We start from the raw sequence: 23,373 nt of genomic DNA on the forward strand, positions 1-23,373 counted from the left end.
TGATGATGCACTTTGTATTCATATCTGCATTCAGAGAGTGTGGAGTAGATCCGACAGAGCTGCATCCCTAGAGTGCCACTAGTGCCATTTATAATGCTTCAGGGTTAAGTATGCTATATAAATGCATACATAAATAAATAAATAATACTATGATAATGACCACCAGCTTGAACTAAGAGCAAAAGAAGCAACAGGGGTGAAGTCACCTGTCACCAAATGTGACATTCAAAGTGATCAAACCAACCCCATTTAATACAAGATATTATTTGTGAAATGAGCATTCAATTGTATAATTCTACTCTTACTTCATTCTCAGTGTTTACAGAAAGAAAATAAATTCAAACATGCACTAAGTTCAGAGACCAACATACTTGTTTTTCTGCAGAAATTTGTGCAGTGGCCCCAGGCCTGCGAGCTCCATCACCAGCATGAGGCAATCCGATTCGCACAGCCCTATGATTCGGACGATGTAAGGGTTATCCAATTGCTGCATTACACTGGCTTCCCGAAGCATGTCTTCCTTAAGAGATGGTTCGTTGTTCTCATTCTTAAGAATTTTCACAGCAACTGTCTGTTTACGTCTGCGAATGACAAAATGAGTTTGTGAAATTTCAATAGGAAAAAGTTCGAGGCACTTGCCATTGGTGAAGAGTATAGTCTTGGTTAATTAGTTTAACCATGTGTATTTTCATTTTTACTTTTACAAAACTGTATTTGTACAATCCAATTACAACTTACCTTATAAAAGCTGTTTTACCACTATCTAAACCCTGCTTCACTAGGCACCACAGTGAAAGCTGAATACATGGCATTATCCAAAATGAGGTGCACTAAAAAAGGTTATTTCTTTGCACGTTTGACATATTTTACACATACAATCAGACATTCATCCTTTCCCATTCCATATGTAGGCTAAAAGCCTTAAACTGATGTGAGTGTAAGTGCAAACATTTGGTGAAAAATAATTTCCAGTTTTTCAATGTGTGAGCCATCAGACTGCAGGGTAACCCCACATGCTGCCACACCATACAGTCTGCAGTGGGATATGTTTTACGATACTGCACCCTTTTCATAGGTCATGCTGAATCCCCTAAGAATGGTGAATTTGCGCGGTTTCCTTGAACCTGCGAACCAAAAGGCAATCTATCATTTTCAATGGTGATCCCCCTTTTTGCAATGGCAGGCATCAGGCGCACAAGGCAGATGTCAGCCCATAGTCACTTTCACAAATCACTACTTTACTGCTAAACTCCCACTCCGCTCCACACTACTACTAAACCAGCAGTGATTTCAACCACAAAGGTGAATCAGCCACAACACGAATTGTATTGTATTGTATTGTTTATTTATGTAGCGCCTATACACAGGAAAGTGTTTCAAAGCACTCAAGGAGGGTGGGAACAGGGGGAAAAAACAACAGTCGCTCAGAGCCCTTGAAATTCCGAGATGATAATAGTCTGCACAGGCGGGGTAAGCGTGTAAAATACATTCAACAGGTGAGACACAACAAATAGGCCTGACAGGAATTCTGCAGTTTTACCAGTACAATTTAGGGAAGAAGAGAGGGAAGAACAGACAGATGAACTTCAGGCACGTTGCATTTGGTTCGTGCAAGTGCATAGACAGTAACAGGGAGGGAAAGGTCCAAGTGCACCCAGTCGGTAAGTGCAGAGAGAGACACTCTCTTGGGTTATTTCTAAGTGCTGTGGAGGTGAGTGGGTGTAGGGCCCGGAGGCAAGTGCGAGAGAGGACTGGCGGGGGTGCCGGAGACAGGTGAGACTCTGAGGTACACTAGATGGCCAGTCAGCAAGCTGTAAGGAAGAGGCGGGAGAGATGGCTAGAGCAGAGAGCTTGGTTAGCAGGGTAGAGGGAGAGCAAAGGTAGAGGAGAAGAGGAAGAACTTGAGGAGTTTCCAGAACTTAAGAAGGTCAGGCTCAAGGCATAGGGTGGCAGGGAGTCTATTCCAGAAGGAGGCACCTGCTGAGGATAAGGATCTCCCTCCAAATCTCTGCTTGGAAAACCGGCTAATTCGCAGAAGGTTGGAGGTAGATGAGACGAGGGCTCATGAAGGACAGTATTTAGATAGGAAGAGTGGCAGGTAGGTAGGTCCCAGGCCCCAGAAAGCCTTGTGGACAATGCAGAGGGTCTTGGACTTGACCCTTGCAGCCACGGGTAGCCAGTGAAGAGATTCCAGCGCCAGAGAGATGCATTCACTGGGCTTGAGGCCAAGGATGAGTCTTGCAGTTTTGTTCTGGATGAGTTGCAGAGGGTGCAGGGCCATATATGTCATGTGTCTCTTTAAGGTAGCATGGTCAGACTGTGCTTTTCAATACTGGTGTGACCTAGTAAAGAAACAGCCAATCAACAACGGTACTGTGATAACAAAATAAAGGAATTGTCCAATGAAGGTTCTTTAAAAAATAGTTTTTAATTAAAATTAAAAATACAAGCACTCTAATAAAAACACTTGTAATCCACCACTATAAAGGAAGACACCGAATATGCAGACTGATGAAAGAGGACGCTCTGGTCTGAACACAGGGGTAGACATGCAATAGTTCCAGCAGCAATCTTCAAGTTCTAGGGCGTGATTTAAAAAGGTATGGGGTGGTGTCAATTATTGTCAATAGGCTCCTTAAAACCAGGCCAGGGGAATGGAACCAATGTGAATACCTTTTTCTTCTTGCATGGCTTGCGTGGCTCCACAGTGTTGAGCCAGACTTCTTAGCACTTTCCGATCAGTCGGGTTGGCACCGTGATGGTGGAGGTGAATGCTCCCAATAGATCAAAAGAGTACTGAGACAGACACGTCAGTTCAATTCAGTCTCATGTTAAGGTGTGGACCTGCGGTGGTGATTAGCTTGAGTCAGCAGAAGAACAGCAGGTGATGTCAAGTCCATGGCTCAGAGCGGTCAAGTATGTTTGATGATGGACATCGATATGATGCAATTCTACAGCAGCAATCAGCTTGCAGACAGCTGGAGCATAGGCATGCAATGCTTGAGTCAGCGGTTTGATGGCTCAAAACAATGTATAGAAGCAGTGAGTGTTAAAGGCAGCTTTGTGGATTGTTCAGTACCTCGAAAGTTATGGAGTAAGCTTGAAAGCTGTTTGAGGTGGCAACGGTTCTTTGGCTTCTTGGCTCTTGAGGGTTCCAATTCAGGGCCTCCATGTAGAAGGTGAGTCCTTCTTCAACCATTCCCAGCCAGGAAGGTTGCCAGAGAGCACTTGCAGTAGCTGCCACCCCCACTGGGCAGAGCCCTAGCTACCTGTGTTCAGGCAACATGAAGGCCTTGTTTAAGGAGCATATACCTTCAAATGGTCCTTGGAAGTTTGTGATTGTAGAGTCTTGCTGCCTCTTCAGAAGTCTTTTTCTTCACTGCTATAGTAAAGGACTTTGGGCAAATTGCACCCCAATAATGTTCCAGATGAAATCTTCTTCTTCTGTTTTTCAAAGATGAATCATCTTAAAGGGGGTCTCACTTCCTTATATACCCATTTTGGCACAATAGGTTGTTCCATTTCAAGACTTTTTTTAAGAGTATGATTCTGGCTATTGTGACAAGAGTCTTTTCCTGGTGATGTCAGTCCCGGAACGCTTTGCCTGAAGGAGAGTGCACATGAAGTGTGAGTGGCCTAAGGAATACCAAGACAGTGAAATCCCCTTTATTGGCTGTCACTTCTACTCTGGCATAACATAACATGGCTGCTTTATTTTTTATGTTTCAGCGGGCTGTTTGCAAGCACACACGTTTTACTCTAGCTGCCATGCTGCCAAACTACAGACAGGCTCGTGGGGGTGTCAGTAGGCTGCCCCGTCAGCGTTCCATTTGTACAGTATATGTTTCAACATGGAGCATTATGAATGTGAGCCTTATTAGCAGAACCCAAGTTTTGAGGTGGAGATAACAGCATCATTTTCTGTAAAAAAAAAATCAAAAAATCTCTTGCTTACTCTTGCTTACTTACTCTGATGGAAGGTGAAAGTGTCTGCTTAGGCTATCTGCGTTGTAGTGTTGAGAACCAGGCTTATGCTGTATGCCTATATTCAATCCTTGTAAGCGTATGGCCATTGCAAAAGTGTTCGATTCTTCACCTGCATAGCCATTAGCCAGCCAAAAGCCTGTGGTCTGTTTGGACAATACATTGAAAGCTACACATGTAGGGTTCCACTTTCCCAAAGCCCAACACAATACAAGTGCATCTTTTTCAACTGTGGCCCAGTTTCTCTCTCTCTCTTCTTCAGACACCTGCTAATCTAGGCAACAGGTTGTTCAACACCCCCTTCTTTATTTAGCTGCGCCAAAACTGCTCCAATTCGAAATCCACTGGCATCTCTGTCTGGATAATACATTTTTGTGCATAATCTGGATCATCAGCCCTCCAAAAACCACCTTTTCGGTTCTGAAAAGCTCTTTGCAGGCAGTTGCCCAAGCACCCTTCTTTGGCATTTCTTGGATGTCAAATAATTTAAAGGAAAGTCATTTGTCCCATATCCCTCAAAATAAATGGGTTATACGCAGTGATGCCAAGGAATCCTCACAACCTGGTCTGAGTGGTAGGAACGTCCCAATATTGGACCACTATCACTTTTGCCTGAAGAGGTAGTTTTTTATCACCACTGACTTGGTAAGTGACATTACCCTTCACTCCCTGCAGCATTATACACGACTGGTAGCATCTGTTTCAGATAGAAAAGATGTTCTTCCAATGTTTGGTTGAATGCTAGGACTTTGTCAAAAAAGGCAATGCTGAGGTTTTCTAAACCAGATAAGAGCTCGATTGCCATCCTCCGAAAATCAAAGGATGTCACACTGAACTGAAAGTGACCTTCTTCGTTAGAAACTGTTGACCACTCCTTTGATCTGTCAGTCATGCCGACCTGCCATTACCTAACCATGAGTTAAAAGGCAATCATGTACTTGACACCACCCAAATTGTCAATGGGACTCCACACGAATGGCAATGTGCCGTTCTGCAGCTGCCCATAATATCCCAGTATTACTGGGATATCGGGTGTCAGAAACAGTAAGCTGAGGTTGCTGGTTGACCACCGGTACTACCGGCAGCATACCATCTACCGGCAACCTCATTTTGAGGACCTATGTGTCTGTTTGGGAGCCTTCACATCAAAGAGGCTCCGGAAATACTTAGGGACCCAGACCACCTGTCCTGGTATGTACTCTGACACTGTAGCCTTGTGGTCATGTCCGTGGTTCATCAGGTCCTAGCTAGCCCTCAAATTATTTTTGGTCAGTTCAATATACTGTGCCATTCTGTATTGTAGGCCAAGCACATAATACACTATGTTGTGGGAAGCACTTTGGCAATCTCCTACCCATCCTTTTCACCAGACTTGGAGAGCACCTGACAAGGTGACCAAATAGAAGCTCAAAGGGACTAATCACTACTCAGGTATGTTGCATATCCCTGTAGGAGAACAGCAGGGATGGCAGGAGGACATCCCATTTTCATATCAGCTGCTCTTCTAAGCCACTTATCATGCCTTTCATGGTACTGTGAATCTTTCCACATGCCCATTCGTTTGGTCAAAGAAATATGTTGGGAACTTGTAAGTAACTCTACATTCTCTGCACATTGCCTTCATATATGCCGATTTGACATTGGATCCACTGACTTCATGGGAACCCCACAAAATGCACTGATTCTCTGAGGTGGTATGGGAACCCAAAGGACTCACAATGTCCACTCCTAGCCCCTTGAAAGGCTGCCCAACTACTGCTACTGATATTAAGTGATCCTTCATCACCCCCCTTGACTTACCAGGCGCTTTACAAGTGTGGCAGGATCTCATACACTCCTTAATTTTCTCACCCACCAGTGGCCAGTAAAAATGTTTTGAGTCAAGTCCAGTGAGAGCCTCCCGTGGCACTGCGGAGCAACCAATCTTCGGTTGTATCCTGCCTCAAATTTGATGGGCTCACTGTATAGGAGACCATTCTCATACCTTGAACAACCCATGGCCCTGTCTCTGAGCCTGTTCCATTGCTTGCTTTTGCAGACCTGCCAAGAGTATATCTATCAGAAGAACTACCTTGGCACTTAAAGCAAACATTATTGTAAAGGGCTGGAAAGAATTCTTGCAAGGGGGAGTGCAATAACTTTCTCTAGACTGGCTCTGACAGACTACTTGCACTACACCTCGAAACTCCAGTGTCCACCAGAAGCCATGGTTCCTCACTTAGGGTGAGAATACAAATTAGAAAGAAAAAGGGACAGCTGATGACAGCAATTTGCCATTAAAAGTGAATATTTTCCCATTTGTTTCCTGCTTGCAGGAACAGTGTAAGGCATTTACTTAGCAAATCTCAAGCACTGAACTTGTATTAAAAATAAAAATACAACCAGTTCTCATGAAATGTCGTTATCTAAACTACACCAAAAATAGAAAAAAATTCAAATGAAATATAATAAAAAATAATACAAGTATTAAAATGCCAAGAACAATAGAAGAGGAAAGATGAAAAGAACACAGTGACAGGGAAGAAAAAAGGACTAAAGAAGAAACAGGGACAAAGCGATTAAAAAAAGGAAGGAAAGCAAGTGAGACAAAACGAAGAAAGAAATAATTAAATAAAAAAGCTAAAAAGATGCACAAGAAAGATAATAATAGCACAATTAATGTAAAAAGAAATACAATAAAGAAACAAGTGACGGATTTCCATGTCTGTAAGGTCTCAGTGTGCTCTCTGAATAGTCACTCACCTATTTCTCTACTAACAACTATTGCTCTAGATATGTCTATATGTTATTATGAAGTATGTCGATGACAATCATTTCACATGATGTGCTTGACCAAACCAAAAGCTGATATGAAATGAAGAATCAGTGAAGTGATTTGCGTTCACAATTCATTTAGCATAACTTAAAAGTTATTTTTTGTTCCAGCCATGTTCCACGTACCATCCAATGACATTGTGGTTGGACGCATGCACAAGACATTTCTAGAAACCATTGCTTTATACTCGATTGACAGCCACCCCAATATTATTCTCATATTCCATGTATTTGACAATACAAAAAAAAAACAATTGGTTACACAATGTCACATTAATTGAGATCTCCAGCAGAAGCCAAATCCAAAACAGTAATTAGTGAAATTAAAAATATCAGAGGTGAGGAAAAAAATATAGCAATGAAAGTGTGAGCGGTAGGTGCTTCTTGAAAAATTCACTTGAAAGCCAGCATGGAAATATAGATTTGATTGATGGCTATCGGGAGGATAACTCAGGGGCAACGCGCTCACCTTGGATGCAAGACGACTCGGAGCAACACGTGTTCAGTCCCTGGGTCCACGCTTACAGCGTGATATAAATAGCCAATTATATATAACATCGCAGTACGAATACATTGATGGTCAGGTCCAATTTTGAAAGGTTAAAAAAAAATTGATGCTCAATCAGAAAATTCCACATTTGATTTTTTTCAGAATTTGGCCTGCTCAAGGAGTGCAGAAACACGAGTGTCATCACTTTAGCTGGAAAATCTGTACTACTTCAACTTACTTGGTCATATTAAAGATTCCCTTCTTTACTGTACCAAAGTTACCAGAACCAAGTTCTGCTTCACTCAGGTCAACTTCCAGCTGATCCGGATGTATGGAAACTGTTTTTGGCTTTATCTCTTCTGGATCCGCATATGGACTTTCATAAACTCCAGTGTCCATTGGCATCGCATTGATCTCAGGTCCTGCATGAGAAAGCAGAAATAGTTAGTATTTTTCTTGATGAAATTTAACATAAACACAATCCTTGAAATTATACACAAAATGATGACAGCTGCACATGAATAAAAAGGTTCGCATGAAATATGACGATTTACATGACTTGCCAAATCCTGCAGTTGTTAGCCGTGAGACTCAGATATATGATTGTTGTTTAAGATTAGGAAAAACAACCTGATATTTGATCTCTTGTATTTTGAATCAACGTGAACACATTATTGTTACTTTTGGAGAATTGTATACATGTACAATCCTTGTTAACTATGAAATGTAACAAATGATAATACCTGATAATGGTGGCATCTGGCAAGGTTTGCTTACTTGCGTAACAAAGGATATTTCACCAATAAAACCTGTGACATTGTCTTCAAATCCCTGTTTCTGTGATCAAGCAAGTGTTGGGTGGGTGCAACTAAAACCCATAATAATGGTGACAATGTACAGCAAGGTGCACAATAAAGTGTAATCCTTTTTCATTTCACAGATCTTTGAAGGCGCTATTCTGCTAGCCCATGCAGCGTGTGAGGTTTTTAGTTACAGTATATTCAGGTGTAGTACAGAACACCTTTGTACTGTGTGCATCATTAATGCAGGTTTTGTTCATTTGTTCAAAAGATACGCCTTGTCCTGTCTATTTTGCGGAAGTATACAGTCTGCCAATTGCCTGTACGTACGCACCATGTAGTAGCACACTGCCTATAGAACACACATTACTCTTGCTGCCTTTGGAAGCACACAGCACCCTGTGCCCATGAGCTACACTCATTCTGAAAAGAAATGATATCATTCTGCAACTACAACAAGACAACAGTATAGACTCAACAGTAAACATTTCACTTTTCCTTTGACATTGTAGCTGTAGCAGCTGTGCATGTCATCAGAGCAATTGCAAGAATGAACTTATCTTGTTTTTCATGTGCTGGGCGTGATCCTCTATGAATGTTGCCTGGACAGAGCATCAGTCGTGGGATTAAGAGCATAGATGGCTTTTTGCCTCACCCATTTATTTATTTATTTATTTATTTATTTATTTAAATTCTTGATTACACGCCGGATCGGCCAAGGCCTCAAGGCGCACATGAATACCAAACAGTAAACAAGAGGCAGAAGAGCAGCGTCATGAAAACTAGATAGAAAGTGCATAGGTGCATTAAAGGTAACTTTTTATTGTCACTCTTGATATAGTTCAAAGGTGATCAAATGTTTGAACAGATTATGGATCATGTCACCCAGATTATGTTTGTAGATGGTAATACAAACCTGCTCATTCCTGCTGCATGATGGGTTGATCAGTTGTGCTCTTCTCTGTGGAACAATGGATCAGGGTCAAGGGGTCTGTGCTACCTTGTGGCGCAACTAAGGACATAGTATGCAAGTTGTATCAGGGTTACTGTAGTGTTGACGTTGAGTAAACAGTGTTGCAGTGGTGTGGGTTTGACACAGGCAATGCTATTAAAGGGATAGGTGTCAGAGGAGAAGTCACGTGGACAGCAATAGCAGGTCAGATGGTCTAGTTGTCAAAGAGAGGATAGGGCATATGGATGTTATGTAAAGATATCTGAGGCGGCAGTTTGAAGAGCACTGACAAAGACATTTAAGTGTTCAGGGCGTGCCAGGGTGCAAGTCATGCAATGCTGGGCTTCAGGTCATGGTCATGTGATGTTCATGGCGGTGTTGGTGCTTAAAAATATATTGTATATTAATAATAGACAGCGCTCCCTCCGATTATTTGTGTAGCTTGAGCTATGCAGCCAGGTTGCCATGCTCCTTTTCTAACATCGGCACAGTTTGGTGAACAACCTCTGCATCCAGTAGCAGAGGTAGCCTTGAAGTTGCTGGGATTTTCTGCAGATACTGGAAAATCCCCCTTCTTCATATGAAAGGCATTCTTGAACTTCCGGATCCTCATCACCTTCTCCAAGATCGTAGGCAATTTTTTACTTCTTCATCCACACAATGGTGATGTCCACTGATTTATCGTGTACTCCTCCAATCCATCACTGAAAACATACAAAGATTGGTCTGACACCCAACCTTTCCCCTTATTCCATTGTCCCACCGACTGGCAAGGCAACTCATCATAAAAAAGTGATCTAGCATTGGTAAGGGCAACAGCGGTTAAGGTGCCAATCAGAAGAAACATACAGTATGTTAATGGCATGGACTCTCACCAATTGGAAGAGCACACAAGACAGTATTGTACCCCCATACAGTAGCCAGCACCTCCAATAGAGAATGAATGACAGCCTCTTCATAAGAAGGTTTGTAATGGGCTGTGATGTGAAGAAAATAATTCTGTACCCCATACAGTAACACACATTTGCAATGGAAATAGAAAAACAATGGGCCTCATTACACGGATGGCGGTAGGGATTTACCGGTACCGGTAAAATACCGGTACCGGTAAATCCTTACCGCCTTACTACGAGGTCCCTTTGCGGGTTGGGGGATTTAACGCCTGCTTTTTGCAGCCGTTAAAATCCAACCCGCTATGGGACCTCGGAGCTAATTACGGCACCGCAAAATTGCGGTGCCGTAATTAGCGCCTTCCCCATTCCCATAGAGCCCTATGGGGCAGAAATGGGAATGGGGAAGGGCAATGGTGGAAGGGGGATTTACCGCCCCTCCAACCTTGGAATGGGGCGGTAAATCCCCTTTCCGCCAAGGCGGTGCCGGTATTTTACCGGCATGAGCCATGGCGCTAATAGCGCCATGGCTCACCGCCTACCGTGTAATGAGGCCCAATGACATCCATATAGTGGAAAGGGCTGTAATGAGGATAACACAACACACACTAATGCAGGCCATATACAAATAGAGAATATAACAGCAGTATGTTTCCCTGCGCAGTGAAGACGTCTTTGTTCTTCTTTGGAAGTGTTAGGGAGAATTTTCATTTCAGTGCTAAATTCCTCCCACCTTTGAGACCCCCAGCTCGTTTGCTGGATTTAGGACTTTTTAATTTTAACCCTGGAGTGAGTGAGATCTTTTTCTCAATCTCTCATGTATTTTTAGCTGATTTGGATTTTGTGTTTTCAGTTTTTGGAGTCTGACAAACTCCACATGCATCTTGATTTTTGTATGGTGACACACAACACCTTCAGTGCAGTGTCACTGGGAAATCCTTTAGATTACTTTTAATGTTTAAATACCTTTTCTTGGGTGAACTACAGTTCCCAAGAAGAGAAAAGTCAAATTGACTTTACTTACCTTTTCTCTTTGTAGGTCCAGCAGACTCCATTTCATGTGGAGTTCTGGGGGGTTACTTAGTAGCCCCTTATACTACAGTCTCATGTAACATTTTTATGTTACTCTCACTACTTTAAATGGCTAGTGGCAGTGGTTTACTTTTTTCTACCATTGTGTTTTTCTACCGCAAGCTGAACCCTCAGCTGCAATACAGCACCCATGGGTGACCATTTCTGTCAACATGGCACAGGTCTTATTTTTTGACCATTTCTGTTTGTGAGATCTTTCTTGGGTTTTACTCTGTGCATTGAGACAGGTTTGAGCCCTTTGTTTTTCTTGAATTTGGCGGGCTTCAGCCCTGAAGCCAGCCCCTGAATCCAGTGTGTCTGGAGGGACAAGATGTGAGGGCGGGTGCCAAACCTCCCCTGTCCTTTATCTCCAGGAATGCCTGAATGCAAGTAGTCTTGATTGGCTGGCTGGCCACCCTGCTGTGTGATTGACAGCCTTGGCTGTGCATGAATGGGAACAACCTGCTTAAAAGGCAAGGGTTTTAGAACTACAGGCAGAGTCAACCACTGGGTGAAATACCAGATGAAGAAACCTCCTGGACCTTGTGAATTGCCTGGTGAAGCCCTGCTGCTGTGCTGAACACCTTTTTGCCCTCGACAGAAAAGCTCCGGATGGAACGACTTCTTCCCTAACCGGAGACAAACTCCACTGGACCACCATCCCCGATTTGCAGTGCCTCTCCGTTGCTTTGGGAGCCCAATCCCAGTGGTCAATCCCAGTGGTCGAGTGTCCATAGTTGAGTGCAACGTCTGCCATGAAACAAATCTGGCTAGAACCTCCAGGAGCCTCCTAAAGACCCTACAGAAGCAGGACCTCCAGAGCTGGACGAGTGTAGGACCGAGGGAGTAAAGGAAGTCCAACCGGTGTCCGAGATCTGCATCAGTGCTGTTTGCTGAGGGCTGAAACCGTGAAGTGTTGCTGAACCGAAAAGAGCCCATAGCTGCTGACAACCTCCCAAGTACCGCCGCAGGAGCCCCCCAGACGTCCTCTCTCTTGTCCCCATGACTGAGGCTCAGGAACCAGGGTCTGCAAAGCTGTAGCAAGACAGAATCCAGCTGGACCACTCTTCTTCTAAACCAGAGGTACTGTTTAGGCTTGGGGTACTTACAATATTGCCTTAAGATGCGCTTTTCTCACTGGAGAATTGCACTGGCTTACCTTTTTCGAGTTGATTTCAACTCCCCTCTCACAGGCTTAATAGCGTGTGACCCTACAAGTGATTCTTCTGAACAATCTAACTTTGTGCAAGTCTTTTATCCAAGAAGTGCAGCAGATCCATAGACTATGTCCAAATGAGTTTGGCTGTCCTGGCTCCATAAAGGCACTCTTCTAAATTCAGTGACTTTGATACGGTTTGTCCCTCATAGGTGGTAGCTTGTTGTAAACTCATATTGCTGGGAAAAGCTTATTTAGACTTCATTGGATTCAGGTGTCCTCACAATTACTGAGAAATTGTTCTAACCTTTTTTACATCCCTAACACCTTCCTTTCTGCAACTCGGAGTCTACAAACATGTATTGGTGTGATAGATAAATACAAATACTTTCCTTGTGATTGAAGTCACCTCAGGGTGTAGGAGGAGTGTATGAAGCATACTCCAAGATTATCCACTAGCTTGATTGAACTCTGATAATGAATTTCAAAGTGTATTTGAATGGTTACAACAAACTGCCTTTTTAAAGAATGCTTATTTAAAACTAACGTTAACTAAATAAATAACTATGTAAGTGTTACTTGGCTACTTGTATTTACACATTTCAACTGTACAACTCACAGCTCACATTTACCGCTCTTCAGATAGTCCTGGCTGCTCAGTCACACTACCAACTTGTGTAGTACAGACCTATACCAAAAGGTGGGTTACCTAATACCAAGCAGATAAGTGTTGTATAGTCTCACACATTGTGACTGCACCGATTCTTACCTAACAGGAATCTTGGTCATTTTTCCTGGGCTTTGGGTACACATTCCCCTTCATAGTCTGTGGTATCTGCAATTTCATGGCAGAAACTTCATATCCCAAAGTTGGCTTTTCCACAAACATAAACTGATGCTGTGAACAGAACATGTCTGGGCAAATACGGTTTTTAGACTTGAACTGGCACTTGGAAATCTCTCTGTATTAAGTGCTACATGGATGTGACAGATCCATACCCCTTTCAAAGGGTTACAATTGTAGGCAGGGTATAGAATATAGACCAGTGGTTGAGATGAGGCTAGGTGAGCAGGACTCTCCCCTTTGAGGTGTACACCTTTGGTGAAGAAGGTCAGGCACTGGAGGTGCTGGAGCTGTGGTGAGACTGCTAGAACAGGCCATGGGTGGGCAGACTGTCGAGGGGCCAGAAAGAGCATCCGGCATGGAGAACAGATGGTAATCAGATTTTATGGAGCCTTGACCTGTGGATCTAAAAGAGTGTGCGGCATGGGGATTTGAACAGACAAGTGTTTAGCTGCCCAATCCTGTGACAATTTAAGAATGAGCCTCTAAGGAGTTCTGGATGTCATTTGAGTTGGGCCAAATAGAGAAGGACCAGGTACCTCAAACCTGGAAGGCAACAGTAACTCTCTCTGAGCCACTGGAGACAGACCTGAACCTCACAGGGATATACCAGAGAGTAAATGACGGTCAAGAGGCATCCGGGAGATGAGAAAGGATACAATCAGCTTAAGGATGTTGAGACCATGGACGAGTGGAAAACAACAAAGGGTTTATAAAGGCTGGGTGGTGATGGGTACAAGGAAGAAGGAGGCACATTAGGAACAAGAACTATTAGAAAGAAAGAGCTAAGGAAATTAGAGGGGCCAACAACTCCCAGATGAGGACAAGAGCAGAGGTAGTAGAGATGCAGAGAGGAGAAAGGTAGACTGACAGTCGGCAGAAGATGCTTGAGCAGACTCTAAAAGGGAACATGAAAGACAATAAAAGAGAAGAAATTCTGGGCTTGGAAAGCTTGAGGAAGAGGCAACGTTGGAGAACAAAGGTTTAGTAGAGGAGGGAAAACACACAGGTGGCAGGAAGCTTGGAACTTGTGAAGGAATACAGAAGTTAATAACAATGATATTAAGGATAGGGATGATAAGAAGGTACATTTTAAAGAGAAAGCAATAGGAAGGAAGACAATGTTGTACCACAGCATGAAGGGAGACGGGTACATCCTTATGGGGTCAGCCATATAAAGGACCAGAATCATGAAGACTTTCCAATGATGATGAGGAGGCCCAGAAAAACAAGGAACTAAACAGAAGAATCCTACAAAAGGGAGACCAAATGGCTAATGCATAGAGGGGTGAAAAAAAGAGAAGGCAGGGTAAGGGAACAAAAATGGACCACAGGTGGGGAAAAACAAAAGGGAAGGGGACATGACAGTACTTTGGAGAGGTGAGAATAAAAGTGAATCGCAATACTACACAACCAGAGAGAAGTCACAGTCAGAGCAAACCAAAAGAAAACAAAGGGGAAAGGGAACAAGGTAGAACCAATGAGCGAAGAGGACAAAGGACATTCCATGAAGGGGAGAACCAAAGAGAACCTCAATAAGTGAGAACATCATATAATCCAGAAAGGGGATAACTACAGAGAACTACAGAGAAGGAAGACCCCTATAGACCACTGGAAAGGGGAGAACAAAATAAAACCCAGAGAGCAGGAAAAAAAGAACAGAAGGGGTTGGGCAAAGGAGAATCTAGAAAATGGAGAAGCAAACACAGCCCCACAGATGAGAGAAAAATTGAATCCATTATTATTGTTTTTGCTTAAACCTACTGTGTAATTATACAATTTACAACAATCCCAACATAGCCAGGAGAGACACACTCTCCTTCCAGTTTGGTTAAACCTGAAGACCATCTGCGAGGGACATAAGAGCACATTTCAAGAGTTGTGTTGCCCTCTGCAGAAACTAAAGACTTACACAAGCCTGAAGAACATGTGCTTTTAGAGGTTTTGAGTAATCATTAGGATGGCTGCAGACGTGGGTGGGAGATACCTGAACATGAACTGGTGATGAGACTCAAACTGACAGAGATAGAGACCAGCTGGGAGCATAAGATCATGAGTCCTCAGAGACTCACCCGGTTTCCCTCTAGCAAGGAGATGATATACAAAGAGTGACCTGTGCCAATAACACTCTCTTCCCAAGAAAACCGCAGGGAAACCTGAGGGATCAGAGACCAAGCAAAACTTATTTTTTTTTAAAACACATCTTCTTTTCCCAATCCGAGAGAATCTCATGATGTTCTATATGGGAGGTTCAAAAGGAGTCCCTGTAGTGCCTGTCCAACTAAATGCATTGTGAACATGATGGTGTTGCTGAGTAGAGGGAATACAAATGTTTGTGTCCCTCTTGCCCCAGGAAGCTTCATTGTAGGTCATATGAGAAATACACCAGAAATGGGGTCTTAGCGTCTCTGCGGAAATAGGTGTCTGTTCCTTTGAGCTTCTTCTTGGCCTGCAGGATTTCCCAGGCCACAGACCCATAGCTTTGGGGCAGGCATGTGTTTTCAAGGCTTTCCTGAGCCTTGGCTTCTAAGGTTCTGTCTCAGTATTTTTGACTTGGGGAACGTTGGAAGTTTTCTGCCAGGCTGGGCACCAGTTTAAAACTCATGGTGCAACCTGGCTGGACTCGGTAGATAAGCTTAGACCCACTCACATACACCCACTACTTTAGTTGTTATTTCCCTAGGTTTCCTCCATCCTCACTAGACATACAATACCCTCTCTGTGTCCTTGTGTCACTGTCACATACCGAAACCAATCTCTATAAACTACCCTGGACCAATCTCCCAGGATACGTCCTTTTTCTCTCCAGCTGAGAGAGTAATCTGGCCAACAGCCTTCTTCTTGTGTTAGTTTAGCCCTGTCCCCCTCCCAAGCTAATCCCTTTCACTTGCACTGTTTTAATGGCATATCTTTTCCTCCTGTTCCAAACAAGACACCCTGTTCTGATGGTATCTGCTTTCCTTAACACAACTCTTTTCCCCTTCAAGTCCACTAGTCTAACCTCTCTATTTCTCTCCATCTCAATATCCCCCTCTATTTGTATTTTGGAATTTGTAATGTGCACAGAACGGACCAAACTGTATAGTGGCACAGGTGTAAACATGATTCATACAGAACACAGCTAAGGCCATATAAAGGACCACCAGTAAATATATGAAAACCCTATCCAAACAAAAAGGTGTTCAGTGTTCTACGGAACTGGTAGAGTGATCTAAGGGTCCTCAATTCTAGTGGTAAAGAGTTCCACAATTTTGGACCAAAAAGAGAAAATCTTCTGTCTCCCTGTGATTTATACATTGAGTGGGGTATAGATAGAAGATGAAGATCACTAGAGCGCAGCTGTCTTGCAGGCCGGTATGAATAATCAGGTCCGTCAAATATAGAGGGGCAGTACCATTTACACATTCAAAAATAAGGCATGCTACCTTCAACCTTATACGATCTTCTATTGATAGCCAATGCAAATCACGACAAAATTATGACACATGAGCAGTTCTGGCCAACCTAAAAATCATCCTGATGGACACATTTTGTGCTTTCTGGAGTCTTTCGATTTGTTTAGATGGAATACCAAGCAGCTGACTGTTACAGTAATCCAGATGTGCACTGGTCAAAGTGCCAATCAAAGGGGCATGATCTTCTTTAGGGATGTAAGGAAGTGCCTGGCGTAGGAGTATCAGAGCAAAATGCACCAGCTCAACCTTTGCTCCAACCTGGACTTCGCTGCCAATGTCATCTTGCCACAAACAACCCAAATTATTTATCCTGGATATGAATTTTAGACTTTTTCCTAGGAGGGTTGGAATGGACAGTTTCTTGGCTGCGGTCAACAGATGTCTCGGTCCAAACAAAATGAGTTCCGTCTTGGCTGCATTTAGTTGTAAATGATTTTTGGACATTCACCCGCTTACTTCATCCAGACATTCCGCTATCTCAATAGCTCTTTCACTCCCAATATCTTGCTCCATCTCAATGCTCCTCCCTTTCTCCCTGACAGGATCTCTCTCCCTGCAATAAAACACTCTCATCCTCTCAGCTTCAATGTGATATCTCTGTCGTTCACAACAACAACATCTCCTATTACCTATCCAATAATTGTACTCCCCTTCTCTGCCAAAGAATCTCCATCTTTCTTTCAGAAAGTGATATCCCTCACTTTCCTCTCCACAGTGAAGTCCGTCTCCTTACCCTCCACCCTCCTGCTCCAACACAGTCTCTCCCTCTGATATCATAACAAATTCTCTCTCTTACAATAATATCTCCCTCACACTGGAATGACCCCCACTCACTGGACTAATTGGGGTTTTAAGAGTGTTTGACTCCTCAGGAGAGCTTAAAGGTTATAGGCTGCACCTGTGGTCCTTAGAGGGGCAATATTCGGATTGGATGGGTACCTGTAGGTCACCTGGTTCCTGTTTGGGCTTGGGGGTGGGACAAAGTCTTAAAAGGGCTGTCTATCATTGGGAAGCCATTAGATCCCCACCACCCCCACCTCGTTCCTGGACTCTTGAGCTGAGCTGGTGAGGTTTCTGGGCAAAACATGTACTTTTCTATGAAGAAAACCCACTGGTAGGTCTAAGCAAGGGTGTTTCATTGATATACATGCATTGCTCTTCAAACGTGGTAAAACTGTTTCACTTGTGCATCTCTGTGTCTTTAATTCCCTCATTGTAGCTTTCTGCAGCATCCCTGTGAGACTCTGCTGGTGAAACATTGTACATGGTTGTGTCTGAAGAGATAAATACGTGTCTTGGGTGTCTGTTTCATCTGCCGCCGCGAATGGGAGGTTTATCGAGAAAGTTGTTCTAAATGAAATAGTGTTTGTTGTATCTCCTGGCATGAATGGAGTTGCCATTACACACCCTGCAATGGTGTTTTGATTTTCCCTGAAAAGGACAAGCCACATCTTTCCCATGCAGAGTTTGCCTGAAGGGATCAGCCCCGGGGGTCTTGTGATTACCATGATAAGCCCCTGGGACTCAGTGGAGCCTGCCTGTGACGGCCCCCTGCATACATGTAATGATGTTAATCACGCAACCCCCTTGAGCCATCCTGATCAAGCAGATGAAAAATGTTAATCGAAACATTGATGACTGCGTCTTTTGTACTGTTTGGTGCTGCTGAAAATGGTCCAGTCACCCATAGTTCTCTCATGCAAATTGCTAACTTTTTTCATCCTTTTTTTGACATCCATTGACGCTTGACAGGGAAGTCATTTCAGTCAAGCTGGGCTACATCAAGGTCCAAAGCCAAACAATTGCCTGGATGCCCAAAGTTAGTTCTCAGCAATGAGTCTGTTGTGAACAGGTAGGGGGCAGCCTCTGGTGCAGTCAACTACCAAGCTGGGGGCTTGTGGTCCTTCGAGGAGGGCAGATTCTTTATGTGCACGCGATGCATTTCCAACTATCTTGGCAAGCTCTAGCTGGTAATAGCAGCACTCTTAAAAGCACATACAATTACCACGGCTTTTGGACCAAATCTCACAAATGTTGGCTCCTGGCCCAGAATTTCTGTATGCACTTTGCTCTCTAACCTGTTTACAGTATGCAATATCCTCTTCAAAGCTTGCTTTTATTGCTTGGTGTTTAGTATGACTTTCACAAGAGTCTTGGACACTGTATTACCGACAAGGACCATAATCCAATCTAATTTAATATTTGATACCCTATAAAGCAAGGGAATGTACAAGTACAGAGGAGATCCACGTAAAAACTCCCTGGAACTTACAAATGGACAGAGAGGACATCCGAATCTCAATTGCAAATAGCAGTACATCTAGAGCTGCCGGACCGGATGGCCTCTCGAACGCCGACTTAAAAGAAAACATCGATGAATGGTCGGATTTCTGTGAGATCCTGTTCAAAGCAATAATAAAAGAAGGAAGGATCCCTGCGACCTGGAAACTAGGAATCATTGTTCCGATATTCAAGAAGGGCTTACGGTCGGAGCCAGCAAACTACCGCCCCATCGCCCTTCTCGATGTCATAGGCAAAGTGTTTGCAACTCAGCTCCTTAAACAACTCACACTGTGGATAAATCATGGAAAAATCTATGATGACAGACAGTCTGGGTTTGTAAAGGGAGTGGGCTGCAGCACAAACTTGCTAATATTAAACCTACTAAAAATAGATGCCATTCGATCGGGACAGAAAATCTATTTGGCATTTATCGACATGGCAAACGCGTTTGATGGAGTGAATAGAGAAATCCTGTGGTGTAATTTAAAGAAGAGAGGCTGCGATGAGAGTCTGATAGCAGCCATCAAAGAACTTTACTCTGACACCTACATTCAAATAAGGCTAGACAAAGAAGGAAATCTGTCAAAGCCAATTCGTACAGAAAGAGGAGTGAAACAGGGGTGCCCATTAGGGGCTACCCTGTTTAACTTCTACATCTCGGAAGTAGGGAATGCACTGTCAAGCATGATTTCATTTCCACCAACCATCAATGGAAGCCAATTACATCACATCTTATACGCAGATGATATGGTAATTTTAGACCTAACACCAGTCGGCCTACAGAGAAAATTGTCTGCATTAAAAATCTATTCGGAAAAAATCGGGCTGGAGATAAATGCAGCCAAGTCGGAAATCCTAGTCCTAGAGAACAAAAGAGGAAGAAAATCTGACAAGTACAGATCGAGTTGGTTCGTGGGAACAAAGAAGCTAGAGAAAGTGCACTTCACAAAATATTTGGGCACAATTATCAACTCAAGCATAAATGACGAACCAATGGTAAAGAAAATTCTAAATAGCTGCAAACAACTAACCTCTCAAGGGATCGTAATGCAGAAGAAATTCGGAAAATTCACATGTGAGCCAGTGAGAAAATTCTACCAAAATAAAATTACACCGATTCTGATTTATGGGGCAGAGAACATGTTTGGCTGTAACCACAAGATATGGTCTAGGTGTGAAGGTTTTTTCTGGAAAAAAGTTCTTCAAATACCACAAAGCACACCGACTGCGTGTGTTCTATATGAAGTAGGCATGTCCACATTGAACGCAAGGATTGCTTGGAATAAGCTATTGCTTTTTAGGAAAATCCATGACGAAGCAAACCTACCACCGTTCCAAATCCTATTGGGAAACAAAACAGGCAGAAAAACGTCAGCCCTAAGAGACTGGAAACAGCAATGTGGGGAAATTCTCAAACAGTTAGGGACGGACGAGTCAATGTTATGGAATAACCCAGACTTTGTAAAAAGAAAATTGCTAGATCTTGATTGGATTACAATTGGGGAAAGAAGAGATCGCCAAAAGGTGATGACAAATCAACCAAAAGAAGCAAAGAAACGAAACACGCTTCAGAAATATCTGGCACTAGCTCCGTGCAAACATCTAAGAAAGTATTATTTGATGTTTCGTTTAAACATCCTAGAGACCAAAGAAATCCTAGGAATTAGGCATGTGATATCAAGGGAAAACACCCTATGTCGATTCTGTGGAGAGAAAGATGAAAATTTAAAACACCTCATCATAAGCTGTACAGAACTAAACAACCAGCGTGCCAGTTGCTTGGGTAAGATGAGGGAAAAGTACCAGACGCTATCTGAAGAAGAATGGTGGAGACAACTACACTTGACCGAAAGCAAGCCACTGTTGATCTCAGTAATGCGATTCTTAGAGATTCTGCAGAAACACCTAAAAATGAACCCGGTGGTTGCCTAAAGAGACCAACCTATCCGAAAAGACTGGAAAAAGACAGAATATCTATGGATGCAAAAGTAGACGAATTATGGATAGAAAAAGTAAAGAGAAGAAGTCCAACAAGGGGTTTTCTACAAAAATAGTTAAGGACTATGATGGAATGTTGATCTTACACTAAAAGATAAAAGTTTTTCAAAAGTTTGTATAAACTAAATGAAAATAAAAAAAAAAAAAAAAAAAAAAAAATAAAGCAATTTTTTCCTGTGCTTCATACTGCATCTCTCACACATTATTCCGAAAAGGTGCGGAAGTGACTTACCGCAAGCCTCACCCAGTTCAGCTCCTCTACCCCCACCCCACCCAACACTCTTGTCGAGGGTTTTCAATATACACCCACACACATTTTTACCCATGTTTATATCTGTGTGAAAAAATATTTTTAAAAAATGGTGTGCCCAAACCTTACGTCAGATACAAAAATGACCAAATTGTTAAAGCTGGCAGTGACAAGTCTAGCTGACAGCGCTTATCCCAACTTGATTTAGGGTTTCCCATGAGTGTAGCCTAACCATGAGTGTAACAGTGTGATGAGAATAGCAGCTGCCTGAACGCCTGTGTGCTGACAGTGAAATACTGTTTGACATATCTTTATACAGTTGGGACTGGTAAATGGCCCAACCAAACAACAGGGAAAAACAAAAACAAAACACAGTACACTCAGTTGTGTCTACTGTAAAGGTGGCAAAACAATATTGGCAGAGTGAATTGAAATCCGATTCAAAGTTGACTGAGGGTTTCACCCAGTTTCCGGGATCGACCCCTGGTTCTGAAATGATTGAGGGTGCAGCAGGAAAGGATTCAACCTCAGGTCCATCAAAGCTACAGGGATCAATGGGTGCCTGTTGCTTGAAAGGAATTTTAGGTCACAACCTCCTACATATGTTGTGTTGTGTGTGTTGTGGATACAGCATACCGGTGCAGGTGCTTCATTATCAAGGAGATTCCTATATTTATTTTTATGTATTTATTTATTGCCAGTGATAGATATGGTGCAGTGATAGATAGTGTCTTGAAAGGTTGTGCCTTGCATCCACCAGAGATAAACTGAGGCACACATAATGTCAAAATGTGTTGGCAAAATGGTCACTTCAGACGGTAAAAAAGAGCAACATGTACAAACGAGACTCTCAAGTACAGTGTGCATGTACTGACCTCTCAAACCCTCAGAAACTCATTTTTTCAACTCATGCTCTCCCTAACCCCCCTTTAGCTCATTGTATAATTCCGATTCAAAGTTGACTGAGGGTTTCACCCAGTTTCCGGGATCGACCCCTGGTTCTGAAATGATTGAGGGTGCAGCAGGAAAGGATTCAACCTCAGGTCCATCAAAGCTACAGGGATCAATGGGTGCCTGTTGCTTGAAAGGAATTTTAGGTCACAACCTCCTACATATGTTGTGTTGTGTGTGTTGTGGATACAGCATACCGGTGCAGGTGCTTCATTATCAAGGAGATTCCTATATTTATTTTTATGTATTTATTTATTGCCAGTGATAGATATGGTGCAGTGATAGATAGTGTCTTGAAAGGTTGTGCCTTGCATCCACCAGAGATAAACTGAGGCACACATAATGTCAAAATGTGTTGGCAAAATGGTCACTTCAGACGGTAAAAAAGAGCAACATGTACAAACGAGACTCTCAAGTACAGTGTGCATGTACTGACCTCTCAAACCCTCAGAAACTCATTTTTTCAACTCATGCTCTCCCTAACCCCCCTTTAGCTCATTGTATAATTCCGATTCAAAGTTGACTGAGGGTTTCACCCAGTTTCCGGGATCGACCCCTGGTTCTGAAATGATTGAGGGTGCAGCAGGAAAGGATTCAACCTCAGGTCCATCAAAGCTACAGGGATCAATGGGTGCCTGTTGCTTGAAAGGAATTTTAGGTCACAACCTCCTACATATGTTGTGTCTGTGTGTGTTGTGGATACAGCATACCGGTGCAGGTGCTTCAGACTCCTTTTATTATCAAGGAGATTCCTATATTTATTTTTATGTATTTATTTATTGCCAGTGATAGATATGGTGCAGTGATAGATAGTGTCTTGAAAGGTTGTGCCTTGCATCCACCAGAGATAAACTGAGGCACACATAATGTCAAAATGTGGTCGCTTCAGACGGTAAAAAAGAGCAACATGTACAAACGAGACTCTCAAGTACAGTGTGCATGTACTGACCTCTCAAACCCTCAGAAACTCATTTTTTCAACTCATGCTCTCCCTAACCCCCCTTTACCTCATTGTATAATTCTTCTGAAGCATTGAATGACATCGACAGTATGCTCGCCCCATCTCTTAGGTGCAACATGTATGCCGTGGCTGTGAGGTCTGTTCATTGTCCATGTTTGTCTTCTGTTTATGTAGAGGAGATTGCCAGAAGCAAACGCTTAGTGTGTTTTGCGAGGGGCACATATCACCCGCTGTTAACCAAGGATTTGTAATCCCGGATGACTGATGTAGTTTCAAGATGGAGCAGTCAACTATTTTCTGGGGATTGTCACAGGCCAGAAATGGGGCATGAACACAAATCTAAGCGAAAGGAGTTATATCACAGTTGTAGGCAGAACGACAGTGATCTGGGCCAACATAGGCAATCAAGAGGGAGCAGACAGTGTGGTTCCAGTGTTTAGTAAAGGGTGCCAAGCTTAGAAAGGAAACTGTGTG

General features: G+C 43.0%; 1 protein-coding gene across 4 annotated transcripts in view; it reads right to left on the bottom strand.

Annotated features, from left to right (window-relative positions):
• Positions 1 to 23,373, bottom strand: part of SYK (spleen associated tyrosine kinase) — a 556,773-nt gene that overhangs the window by 62,810 nt on the left and 470,590 nt on the right. For all 4 annotated transcript variants that reach the window (XM_069625644.1, XM_069625645.1, XM_069625646.1 and 1 more), the window contains 2 exons: positions 7,527 to 7,710; positions 372 to 581 (listed from right to left, as the gene is read on the bottom strand). In XM_069625644.1, the coding sequence (XP_069481745.1) occupies positions 372 to 581; positions 7,527 to 7,710 (394 nt within the window). The remainder of the gene's footprint in view (positions 1 to 371; positions 582 to 7,526; positions 7,711 to 23,373) is intronic.

The sequence above is a fragment of the Ambystoma mexicanum genome, chromosome 6p, assembly GCF_040938575.1.
Source record: "Ambystoma mexicanum isolate Mex_15411 chromosome 6p, UKY_AmexF1_1, whole genome shotgun sequence".
Classification (NCBI taxonomy): Eukaryota; Metazoa; Chordata; class Amphibia; order Caudata; family Ambystomatidae; genus Ambystoma; species Ambystoma mexicanum.